This window comes from Pan paniscus, chromosome 13 (assembly GCF_029289425.2).
Source record: "Pan paniscus chromosome 13, NHGRI_mPanPan1-v2.0_pri, whole genome shotgun sequence".
NCBI lineage: Eukaryota > Metazoa > Chordata > Mammalia > Primates > Hominidae > Pan > Pan paniscus.
Genome location: NC_073262.2, coordinates 72,263,767 through 72,277,154, shown reverse-complemented (window position 1 = coordinate 72,277,154; position 13,388 = coordinate 72,263,767). Strand labels below are relative to the sequence as shown.

Genomic DNA, 13,388 nt, shown 5'->3' with positions numbered 1-13,388 from the left:
TGAGAGCAGAACCGAAGGAAATAAGAGAAACAAAAAACCCTTACAAAAAAAAAAAATCAATGAATCCAGAAGCTGGTCTTTTGAAAAGTTTAACAAAATAGATTCTGGCCAGATGTCTGCTAGCCAGACAAAGAAGAAAAGAGAGAAGAATCAAATAGACACAATAAAAAATGATAAAGGGGAGATCACCACTGATCCCATAGAAATACAGACTACCATCAGAGAATACTATGAACACCTCTACACAAATACACTAGAAAATCTAGAAGAAATGGATAAATTCCTAGACACATACACCCTTCCAAGACTAAACCAGGAAGAAGTCGAATCCCTGAATAGACCAATAACAAGTGCTGAAATTGAGGCAGTAATTAACAGACTACCAACCAAAAAAAGCCCAGGACCAGATGGATTCACAGCTAAATTCTACCAGAGGTACAAAGAGGAGCTGGTACCATTCCTTCTGAAACTATTCCAAACAATAGAAAAAGGGGGACTCCTCCCTAACTCATTTTATGAGGCCAGCATCATCCTGATACCAAAGCCTGGCAGAGACACAACAAAAAAAGAAAATTTCAGGCCAATATCCCTGATGAACATTGATGGGAAAATCCTCAATAAAATACTGGCAAATCAAATCCAGCAGCACATCAGAAAGCTTATCCACCACGATTAAGTCAGCTTCACCTCTGGGATGCAAGAATGGTTCAACATACATAAATCAATAAACATAATCTATCACATAAACAGAACCAGTGACAAAAACCACACAATTATCTCAATAGATGCGGAAAAGGCCTTTGATAAAATTCAACAGCTCTTCATGCTAAAAACTCTCAATAAACTAGGTATTGAGGGAACACATCTCAAAATAATAAGAACTATTTATGACAAACCCACAGCTAATACGTACTGAATGGACAAAAGCTGGAAGCGTTCCCTTTGAAAACTGGCACAAGACAAGGATGCCCTCTCTCACCTCTTCTATTCAACGTAGTATTGAAAGTTCTGGCCAGGGCAATCAGGCAAGAGAAAGAAATAAAGGGTATTTACATAGGAAGAGAGGAAGTCAAATTGTCTCTGTTTGCAGATGACATGATTGTATATTTAGAAAACCCCATCGTCTCAGCCCAATATCTCAAGCTGATAAGCAACTTCAGCAAAGTCTCCGGATACAAAATCAATGTGCAAAAATCACAAGCATTCCTATACACCAATAACAGACAGAGAGTCAAATCATGAGTGAACTCCCATTCTCAATTGCTACAAAGAGAATAAAAAACCTAGGAACACAACTTACACGGGATGTGAAGGACCTCTTCAAGGAGAACTACAAACCACTGCTCAAGGAAATAAGAGAGGACACAAATGGAAAAACATTCCATGCTCATGGATAGGGAGAATCAATATCATAAAAATGGCCATACTGCCCAAAGTAATTTATAGATTCAATGCTATCTCCATCAAGCTACAACTGAGTTTCTTCACAGAATCAGAAAAAAACTGCTTTAAATTTCATATGGAACCAAAAAAGAGCCTGTATAGCCAAGACAATCCTAAGGAAAAGGAACAAAGTTGGAGGCATCACACTACCTGACTTCAAACTATACTGCAAGGCTACAGTAACCAAAACAGCATGGTACTGGTACCAAAATGGATATATAGACCAATGGAACAGAACAGAGGCCTCAGAAATAACGCCACACATCTACAACCATCTGATCTTTGACAAACCTGACAAAAACAAGAAATAGGGAAAGGATTCCTACTTAGTAAATGGTGTTAGGAAACTGGCTAGCCATATGCAGAAAACTGAAACTGGACCCCTTCCTTACACCTTATACAAAAATTAATACAAAAATTAACTCAAGAGATAGATTAAAGACTTAAACATAAGACCTAAAACCATAAAAACCCTAGAATAAAACCTAGGCAGTACCATTCAGGACACAGGCATGGGCAAAGAATTCATGACTAAAACACCAAAAACAATGGCAACAAAAGCCAAAATTGACAAATGGGATTTAATTAAACTAAAGAGCTTCTGCACAGCAAAAGAAACTATCATCAGAGTGAACAGGCAACCTATAGAATGGGAGAACATTTTTGCTATCTATCCATCTGACAAAGGGCTAATATCCAGAATCTATAAAGAACTTAAACAAATTTACAAGAAAAAAACAAACCACCCCATCAAAAAGCGGGCAAAGGATACGAACAGACACTTCTCAAAAGAAGACATTTACGGGCCAACAAACATGAAAAGAAAAAAGCTCATCATCACTGGTCATTAGAGAAAAGCAAATCAAAACCACAATGAGATACCATCTCACGCCAGTTAGAATGGTGATTAAAAAGTCAGGAAACAACAGATGCTGGAGAGGATGTGGAGAAATAGGAACACTGTTATACTGTTGGTGGGAGTGTAAATTAGTTCAACCATTGTGGAAGACAGTGTGGCGATTCCTCAAGGATCTAGAACCAGAAATACCATTTGGCACAGCAATCCCATTACTAGGTATATACCCAAAAGATTATAAATCATTCTTCTATAAAGACACATGCACATATATGTTTACTGCAGCACTATTCAAAATACAAAGACTTGGAACCAACCCATATGCCCATCAATGATAGACAGGATAAAGAAAATGTGGCACATATACACCATGGAATACTATGCAGCCATAAAAAAGGATGAGTTCATGTCCTTTTCAGGGACATGGATTAAGCTGGAAACCATCATTCTCAGCAAACTAACACAGGAACAGAAAACCAAACACTGCATGTTCTCACTCAAAAGTGGAAGTTGAACAATGAGAACACATGTACACACGGAGAGGAACATCACACACCAGGGTCTGTCTGCAGGTGGGGGGTCTAGGGGAGGGATAACATTAGCAGAAATACCTAATGTAGATTACGGGCTGATGGGTTCAGCAAATCACCATGGCATGTGTATACCTATGTAATAAACCGGCATGTTCTGCACATGTATCCCAGAACTTAAAAGTATAATAATAAAATTAAAAATGGAACTTCTATATGATCCAGAAATCCCACTACTGGGTATATATCCAAAGGAAATGAGATCAGTGTGTTGAAGAGATATCTCACTCTCATGTTCACTGCTGCATTATTCACAATAGCTAAGATACCGAATCAACCTGTTTCCACCAATAGATGAACGGATTTTTTTAAAATGTGGTTTATATACACAATGGAATACTATTCAGCCTGTCATCTGGAGCAACATGAATGAACCCAGAGGAAGTTATGTTATATGAAATAGGCCGGGCACAAAAGGACGAATACCATATGATCTCACTTACATGTGGAATCTAAAAACGTTGAAGTCACAGAAGTACAGAGAAGAATGGTGGTTCCCATGGGATTAGAGAAGGAAATGTGTTGGACAAATGTTGGTAAAGGATATAAAATTTCAGTTAGCTCAGAGGAATGAGTTCAAGAATTCTACTGTATAACATGATGACTATAGCTAATAACAACGTACTGTATTCTTGAAAATCACTGGCCAGGTGCAGTGGCTCACACCTGTAATCCCAGCACTTTGGGGGGCCGAGGCAGGCGGATCACAAAGTCAGGAGTTCGAGACCAGCCTGGCCAATATGGTGAAACCCCATCTCCACTAAAAATACAAAAGTTAGCTGGGTGTGGTGGTAGGCGCTTGTAGTACCAGCTACTTGGGAGGCTAAGGCAGGAGAATTGCTTCAACCCAGGAGACGGAGGTTGCAGTGAACCAAGATCATGCCACTGCACTCCAGCCTGGGTGACAGAGTGAGACTCTGTCTCAAAACAAACAAACAAACAACAAAAAAAAAACCCAAAACCACTAAGATTTTAAGTGTTCTTCTCACCACAAAAAGGGGTAATTATGTGAGGCAATAAATGTTAATTAGCTCAATTTAGCCATTCCACAACATATACATACTTCAAAACATCATATTGTTCACAGTAAGTATACACAAGTTTTGTCAACTTAAAAAAGTAAAAAATAAAAGCACAGAAATACATTTTAAAACAAAAACCTCATTTTTCTTTCAGCTTGAGTATGAATTTCATGTCAACTATTTAGAGTATCTCTGCTTATTTTGTATGTGTAAGTATTCTCAGAAATATGTACTTCATTTTTACCTTTAGATTTGGGAATCAGCTCTCCACAACTGAGTATCCGTACCTCCGCAAACGGTTTGCTAGCTGCATCTGTTTTCTGGTTTTCAATCTCTCTTACAACTTCTTGACCAGAGATTACTTGTCCAAAAACAACATGATGCCTAAAGTGTCAAGTAAAAAATTATTAAATAAAAGCTTCTTATTTCAAGGTTAATTTAAAACAGGTTGTAAAATAAATAAAATAATCCTTACCCATCTAAATGAGGAGTTGGTTTCGTTGTTCTTTTGGAAATCATCAGATAGAAGAATAAAAACAAAGTCAGAGAAAAACAAAGTTAGCATCTCTAAAAAGAAAAAGAAAATAACTGTATTGGAAACAAAGTTGAAAACAAAGACATCAACTGCTATCTTAATACAATCATATTACCTCAATCTTAAGTAGAACAGAAGGCAAAATGCTTTCCACATAATGTATTTATCAAACTTGTTCTAATTATAAAAGCAATATCTACTTACTGCTGAAAACTTTTATGTAACTAAAATAGACATTTCAGTGTTATTTCTAACCATTCATGTTTCTTGCACTTGAGTTCTTACTGAATAGTCATAATTGTATAATGTTCTACATGTAGACATATCAAAATTTATGAAACAATTCCACCAGTGTTTGAGTTTAACAATAATGCTTTTCAATCTTAACATTTTAAACAGTTAAGCACGGGCTATATTCTTATGATCCTCAGACATATACTGTTGGACTTGAACAGAAATGGTTCATATCGTGTTTACAAGTTTTTTTTGTTTTTATTTTTTTGATTTGGAGACAGGGTCTCATGCTGTTGTCCAGGCTGCAGTGCACTGGCACAACCTTGGTTCACTGCATCCTGAACATTCTGGGCTCAAGCTATCCTCCTGCCTCAGCATCCCGAGTAGCTGGGACTATAGGTGCATGCCAGCATGCCTGGCTAATTTTTGTATTTTTTGTAGAGACAGGTCTCACTATGTTGCCCAGGCTGGTCTCAAACCTGGGTTCAAGCGATCCTCCCACTTTGACCTTTCAAAGTGCTGGGATTACAAGTATGAGTCACTGCCCCGCTGAGAGTTTACACATTTTTTAATTAGCTGCAAGAGATCTGGATTAGGAGTTGGGAAAAAAATTAAAATAAGCATTTTTTGGCAAACGAAATTATTTTTAAAAAATCCCACTCCCCACCATCAACCTTAAAGCTATGTAGGTAAAAAGGTTGCTACTTGAATACGTACTAAAAACACTGGTATGAAAATTAAAGATTAGCATTTTATAAGATTTTTTATTTTTAAAAAACCTTATCAAAAAGCTATTAGAAATTTGAAAAAAGGAGCATAATTTATGCTAATCTTTGGTGAAAGCATGTACAATACCACTGAAAAAATTATAACATATAGCTGAATTTTTAGGTTTACCTAATTATAAAATTAATGACCTGCTATTGTTTCCTCATTGTGACACTATGCTCACTTCAACTCACTAAAATCACCTAGAAATGTAAAAACCTAGGTGTACACTATGTGTATTCATATAACATGTTACAGTCACAATGCATATATACGATTTGCATTTAGATATAGTTGATCCTCACTTCACTGATAACTTTATTTGCAAGTCTGCCTGCTCACTAAAACTTATTTGTAATCCCAAAATTAAAAAATTGCAGCTTGTGGTGCTTTCATGGTAATTTACAGATACACACAGTGTGGCAAATAAGTGTGCTGGGCAAGGATGTAGAAAAATAAATAACTCCTGTACATTGCTAACGGGAATGTAGAATGGTGCAACCACTATGGAAAACAGTATGGAAGTTCCTCAAAAAGCTAAACAGAGTATTAGCATATAACCCACCAATTCACTCCTAGGTATATATTCAAAAGAACTAAAAAAAGAAACTCAAATGCCAATGCTCACTGCAGCAGTATTCACAATAGCCAAAATGTGAAAACAAGTCAAATGTCCACTAACAGATGAATCAAAAAATGTGGTATATACATATAGTGGAATATTACACAGCCATAAAAAAAATGGACTTCATGCCAGGTGCAGTGGCTCACGTCTGTAATCCCAGCAGTTTGGGAGGCCAAGGCGGGTGGATCATGGGGTCAGGAGATCGAGACCATCCTGGCTAACACGGTGAAACCTCGTCTCTACTAAAAATACAAAAATTAGCCAGGCATGGTGACAGGCGCCTGTAGTCCCAGCTACTGGGGAGGCTGAGGCAGGAGAATGGCGTGAACCCGGGAGGTGGAGCTTGCAGTGAGCCGAGATTCCGCCACTACACTCCAGGCTGGGCAACAGAGCAAGATTCTGTCTCAAAAAAAAAAAAAAAAAATGGAGTTCTGATACATGTTACAATATAAATAAACCTTGGAAACATTTTTAAGTGAAACAAGCCAGATACAAAAGGACAAAAATTGTGGAATTCCACTTAAATAAAATATGCGGAACAGGCAAATTCATAGAGGTTACCAGGGATTGGGGGAAAGGGGAAATGGTACAGAGTCTCTGCAACAATGAAACAATTCTGGAAATAATGGTGATGGTTGTACAACACTGTGAATACACATGACTCACTAGGCCCAGTGGCTCACATCTATAACCCCAGCACTTTGGGAGGCTGAGGCGGTAGGATCACTTGAACCTAGGAGTTTGAGGCCGCAGAGAGCTATGATTGTGCCACTGCACTCTAGCTTGGGCAACAGAGCAAGACTCTGTCTCAAATAAATAAATAAATAAATAGCTATAAACAAGACTGAATTGTACACTTACAAATGGTTAAAATGGCAAATCTTCTATTTGTTATAGTACAAAAAAATTTTTTTTAAGACTGAAGCTCTCTAAAAATTGAAGTTATTTCCTTTAAAAAAACAGAACACAGAAGAAGGGTTACCTACGAAATAGGAAGATATAAGGAGTAACAAACATTTAGAGGGAAGATTCTGAGAATATATATATGAAGGATTATATGAACTTAACATAGGAGTTTTGGTTAGCACAGGAAAGATTTTATTTAAAAGAGGAAAATAAATTATAATACTCTGTTGAGAATGTGGTGAAATTAGCATTTACATACTACTGGTGCTACGGTAAACTATCCTTTCCTTTTGAAAATCAACATAACAATATATATGAAAAGGCTTAAAAATGTGTAAATAGTTCATTAAGTAAACTTCTTAAATATTAAAACTGCATCAAATGATAGGCACAACAATGTTCATTGGAGCAGTTTGAAAAACAGGAAGCAAACCAAATGTCCCAAAATAAGATTAATAATGCACAGTACTTTCAAGCAAGAGATTAACATGTGTAGCCATTAAAAAGCTAATATTTAGTGACATGCAGAGATTTATATTATAGCCAAAAGTTGACTATAGAACGACACTCTACAAACATTTTTAATGCACAGAAAGATGCTCTGGGAATGGGATTTTTGTGTGTGTGTCTTATCTGTGTTTTCTTTCTTTTTTTCTTTTTCTTTTTTTACAATGAAGAGGTAATTATAAGTTGTTTTATTTGTTTGTTTCTGAGATGGAGTCTTGCTCTGTAGCCCAGGCTGGAGTGTAGTGGCACGACCCTGGCTCACTGCAACCTCCACCTTCCTGCCTCAGCTTCCCGAGTGGCTGGGATTACATGCGCCCGCAACCACACCCAGCTAATTTTTGTATTTTAGTAGAGACTGGGTTTCACCATGTTGGCCAGGCTGGTCTCGAACACCTAACCTCAAGTGATCCACCCGCCACCTCGGCTTCCCAAAGTGTTGGGATTACAGGCGTGAGCCACTGCACCCAGCCATAAGTTGTTTTGTTTAAAAAGAAAATCAGAGATCCACATTATGTGCAATTGGTTGAATAAACTATGGTATACACAAACAATAGAGTACTATGCAGCTGCAAAAAAAGAATAAGAATGATCTCTATAAACTGTTATGGAGTGTTTTAAGGATATACTGTTAAGTGAAGAGTGAAACAGTATACATGGTATGCCATCTACGGTGTAAGAAAGGGAAAGTGAGAAAATGTATACATGTATTTGCTTATGTTTACAAACAGAAATACAGGAAGATAAACTGGAAATCAGGTTGGTTATTAACATGGATAGATGGAACTGGGGTGAAAAAAACAAGGAAATGGGAATGGAGTGGAAGGGTTGGGTGGGAGAGACACTTCACAGTATTCTTTTTGTTTTGACTTTGGAAATGTTACTATTTCATAAACTTAAAAAAATGCAAAAAAAAAAAAAATCAAAACTAGGTAGGAACGAGAACAAAATGAAATATAACCAGAAAGGAATAAACCTAACACATTTTGAGTGAATCACAAGGCCAAACCAAAAAAGAACTAATTTAAGTCACTTTTAAACTTGGTGTTTAACTACCTACAGTCTAAAAACGAAAATAAGGATAAAGAAATAGTGAACTCTAGTTAGTTGGTCCTTCTTTACAGCAGTATGGGATGGCAACTGTTCATTCTAGGAATCAACAGAAATGTTGAAGATAATCAGGCGCCAGATTTCTCACTGTTGAACAGTTAACAAATACAGAATAGGGAAATGACAGAATAATCCACATGGTGCTGACAGATTAAATTCCTCACAGAACAAGAGATTTCAAGGCTACCGAACAGAACAAACCTATACCCATAAGATAGGATTTTAAAAACAGGCATTACTGACAACAGGCCTGGTCACAATTTTTTTTGTAGTTGGAATTGGAAATCCTTAGCATTTGGAGGTTACAAATAAATTTTAGTGAGAAGGTGAATTCACAAATACAGAATCTATGAATAGTGAGAACTGACTGCATTTTATTCTTTGTAATTAAGTAATTTATGGAGAAATACTCTGTAAACATCTAGTTTCTCACTGAAATCACCCCTCTAAATTTAGCATCAATAGAAGATTCTTACCTGAGTCAGTCATTACTGTGATGATTACAAAATGGTGACTTTTCTAACTCCACCATTCCTTTTAAATTTATTAGTTGACATTCTAATAAGGGAACAGCTTCCCTTCTCTCTCATTATTTAATCATTTATTTATATCAGTGTAGACTCCTGGTTCCTATTTGACCATAAACTGATATTACTGTTATTTATTTTGATGCTGAAATTATCCTAATTTGGCTAGTGGGAAACCTTTAACCTGGCTCCTGTGTTCTCTTGACAAGTCTCCATTATTTCAAAACATTAGCAGAACAATTTAACTTCCCCTCTATAACAATTTTCCCTCTTCAACAATTTTGGCCAGGTGCCATAGCTCACATGTGTAATCCCAGCCTGGAGTCCAGCCTGGGCAACACAGGGAGACCCCGTCTCTACAAAAAAATTAAAAAATTAGCCAGGTGTGGTGGCACACACCTGTAGTCCCATCTACTTGAAAGGCTGAGGTGTGGAGGATTGCTTGAGCCAGGGAGGTCGAGGCTGTGGTGAGCCATGATTGCACCACTGCACTCGCCTGGGTGACAGAGCAAGACCTTGTCTCAAAAACAACAACAAAAAAATCAATTATTTGTTCCCCTTCCTTCAACAATTCCGTCCCTCATAGATTCCTCTCCTATTTATTAGTAATCAATGGCAGGCACACAGAGAAATGACAGACCAAAAACGGGATTTTTTTTTTTTTTGAGACAGTCTTGCTCTGTCACCCAGGCTGGAGTGCAGTGGCGCAATCTCAGCTCACTGTAAGCTCCCCCTCCCGGGTTCACGCCATTCTCCTGCTTCAGCCTCCCAAGTAGCTGGGACTACAGGCGTCCGACACCATGCCCAGCTAATTTTTTTGTATTTTTTAGTAGAGACGGGGTTTCACCGTGTTAGCCAGGATGGTCTCGATCTCCTGACCTCGTGATCCGCCCACCTCAGCCTCCCAAAGTCCTGGGATTACAGGCATGAGCCACCGTGCCCGGCCCAAAAATGGGATGTTTTAAATGATCAGATAATAAATACTTACATGAAGAACTGTGAACCATTTGTATCCTTCCCTCTGTTGGCCATTGACAAGAGAAATTCTTTGTTGTGTTTAACAGCGAAACTCTCGTCTATAGAGAAGTAAAGTTTTCAGTTACATTATAGATATAACCTCCAAAAAAATTTCATCTTCACTTCTATTCATATCTGATGTATTATTTAGTGCCACACACAACTTACTTAGATAATAAAGTTAGGTTATGAAAGAAGAGAATCAAATATGAATCAATTTCCCCTCTCATCTTTTTTTTTGAGATGGAGTCTCGCTCTGTTGCCCAGGCTGGAGTGCAGTGGCCCAATCTCGGCTCACTGTTAAGCTCCACCTCCTGGGTTCACGCCCTTCTCCTGCCTCAGCCTCCTGAGTAGCTGGGACTACAGGCGCCCATCACCACACCCAGCTAATTTTTGTATTTTTAGTAGAGATGGCATTTCACCGTGTTAGCCAGGATGGTCTCAATTTCCTGACATCGTGATCCGCCCGCCTCGGCCTCCCAAAGTGCTGGGATTACAGGCATGAGCCACCGTGCCCGGCCTCCCCTCTCATCTTTTTAAGATTCAAATATTATTAATTTTCTATTATTTGCTTATAAAACCCAAATATTATCTCAATCCCCTTCCTTTCCATTTATATTTGTCCTTCACAATTTTTGGAAAAGATAACACCACTTTATTTAAATAAAAAAATGAAACTATCTTTAAAAAGCAAGAAACAGCTGAGCACAGTAGTGTGGCTGTAGTCCTAGCTACTCAGCAGGTTGAAGCAGGAGGATCACTGGAGCTCAGGAGCTTGAACCTAAAGTGCACTATGATCACACCCATGAAAAGCCACTGCATTCCAGCCCAGGCAACACAGTGAGATCCCATCTCTTAAAAAAAAGAGTGAGACAGTCCAGATTAGATTCTTTTACATTTCATCTGTTTCATTTCTGAGCACACAGAGTATTATTTAGTCTGGACTCATTAACTTAACCTCTGCCATAGCATCACTTACCGCAAAAGGAGGAATTTGTTTTCCAATCTTGGGTTAGAATATTAAGAACAAATCATGTAGAATTTTAAACAAAATTTCACTAAATGTCAAAAGTGAAGGATGAAAAATATTAAATTATTTCCAAATTAAATATGCTTATAGACCATTTTCCAAATGGTCTTCACATCAACAAAAAAATTCCAGCAAGAAAACTTAAATTTTTGGAAAATATTATAGTCAAATTTTAGAATATCAAAGATTTTTAAAAAATGCTCATAGAAAAAATGACCTAAAATTTGGATGTTGTAAGAAATATTGCTGAATCTCCTTTAATAAAAGTTAAGATTGACCTACGGAAGTTCCTATTCTATCATTAAAATTCTAAGAATTAAGTACAGATCATTGAAACCCTTTCAAATCATGTTGTAAAAATGTCCTAAGAAGAAAAAATACCCATCTGTATAAAAAGCAATTTTTTTTTTTTTACCAGAAAATTAACCTTCAGATTAGTTGAAGGCAGCTAGACATTAGTATACCCTTTAATGAATAATGTTATTGATTCCATAGAGAATAAAATAGAATAAAAGACAAAATATTTAAAACATAATATAAATGTAAACATTTTTACCTTCAAAAAATCCTCCATAGATAGATTCCCCTCCTCGTCCATTTCCTAAAAATGAAAAACATACTGTTATAACTCTCAGTACGCTCCTCAAAGGTGATACCTAAACAAAATACTTCTTGTAGATTTTTGAATAATTTTGAATTAACAATATTCGAAGATTGCAGCAAATCATAAAAGATATTAATGTCAATAACGACAAGGTCCCAAATTACTTTCTTTCCCCTATGCTATGATAGTAAGAATGTGACGAAGACTATTAAAATATATTTAAAAAAAGAACTTTCAGATTCTAATTATGATTATGCAGGTCTTGCAACAGGTTAACATTTTTTCAAAGTTTTTTAAAACTATAGCTTTGATATTTTTACAATAAAAAAGTAAAAATTTTTATTGTAGTAAGGATTACCACTTGTGACAAAATCAAACAGAAACACTTGACAGATTACTGAGATGAATGTAGTGTTGTTTTGTATCCAGAAGCCTATTTCTGAAATTCATGTGTCAAAGGCAAAATTATTTTCTATGAGCTTCTTTTTTTTTTTTTTTTTTTTTTTTTGAGACAGAGTCTTGCTCTGTCATTCAGGCCGGAGTGCAGTGGCACAATCTCAGCTCACCGCAACCTCCACCTTTCGGGTTCAAGCCATTCTCCTGCCTCAGCCTCTCAAGTAGCTGGGACTACAGCCACGTGCCATCATGCCCAGCAAATTTTTCTATTTTTAGTAGAGGCAGGGTTTCACCATGTTGGCCAGGCTGGTCTCGAACTACTGACCTCGTGATCCGCCCACCTCGGCCTCCCAAAGTGCTGGGATTACAGGCGTGAGCCACCGCACCCAGCCTATGAGCTTCCTTCTTTTACATATTTCTATGAGTACTTCTAATTGACCAAAGATTAAATGGAGTGAGAGTGACAAGAATATTGGACTAAAACTTCTAGGGACTTGTCTAACTTTGAGATCTGTGATATTTAACAGAAAATAATACATGATTTTTCCAAGTCTCACCTTCACTGAAGTCACCACCTTGAACCATAAAATCCTTGACAACTCTGTGAAAGAGACAACTCTTATAATGTAATGGTTTCTGAGTTGATTTCCCGGTCCCCTTTTCACCTATAGAGATAAAAAATTAGGACATTTAATAGAAAGGAAATCAAAGTAGTATGAAAGCAAAATAAATGTAAAATATGCCCCTCTTGAACCCTGCAGACTTCAAATCATATTTTCATTCCTTTCAGGAATTTTTTTAAAAAAATTCATTTAAAAAATCACCCACGTTATTTCTGGAGAATGTAGAAATCACTCTCAAATAATATACCTTTACAACTAATGTTTGGTTTTAGGTTTTTTTTTGAGACAGAGTCTAGCTCTGTCACCCAGGCTACAGTGCAGTGGCACGATCTTGGCTCACTGCAACCTCCGCCTCCTGGGTTCAAGTGATTCTCCTGCCTCAGCCTCCTGAGTGGCTGGGATTACAGGCACCTGTCACCACACCCGGCTAATTTTTTTTTTAGTAGAGACGGAATTTCACCACGTTGGCCAGGCTGGTCTCAAAATTCCTGACCTCAAGTGATCCACCCACCTCGGCCTCCCAAACTGCTGGGATTACAGGCATGGGCCACCACACTTGGCCTCTATTTTTTTAATTGAGACAGGATCTCACTCTTGT

At 37.4% G+C, this 13,388-nt stretch overlaps 1 protein-coding gene across 4 annotated transcripts in view; it reads right to left on the bottom strand.

Moving 5' to 3' along the window:
- PPIG (peptidylprolyl isomerase G) overlaps positions 1-13,388 on the bottom strand; it is a 53,460-nt gene that overhangs the window by 18,858 nt on the left and 21,214 nt on the right. For all 4 annotated transcript variants that reach the window (XM_003824293.5, XM_008978042.4, XM_008978041.6 and 1 more), the window contains 5 exons: positions 12,725-12,832; positions 11,724-11,768; positions 10,109-10,196; positions 4,387-4,416; positions 4,156-4,295 (listed from right to left, as the gene is read on the bottom strand). In XM_003824293.5, coding sequence (XP_003824341.1) covers positions 4,156-4,295; positions 4,387-4,416; positions 10,109-10,196; positions 11,724-11,768; positions 12,725-12,832 — 411 coding nt within the window. The remainder of the gene's footprint in view (positions 1-4,155; positions 4,296-4,386; positions 4,417-10,108; positions 10,197-11,723; positions 11,769-12,724; positions 12,833-13,388) is intronic.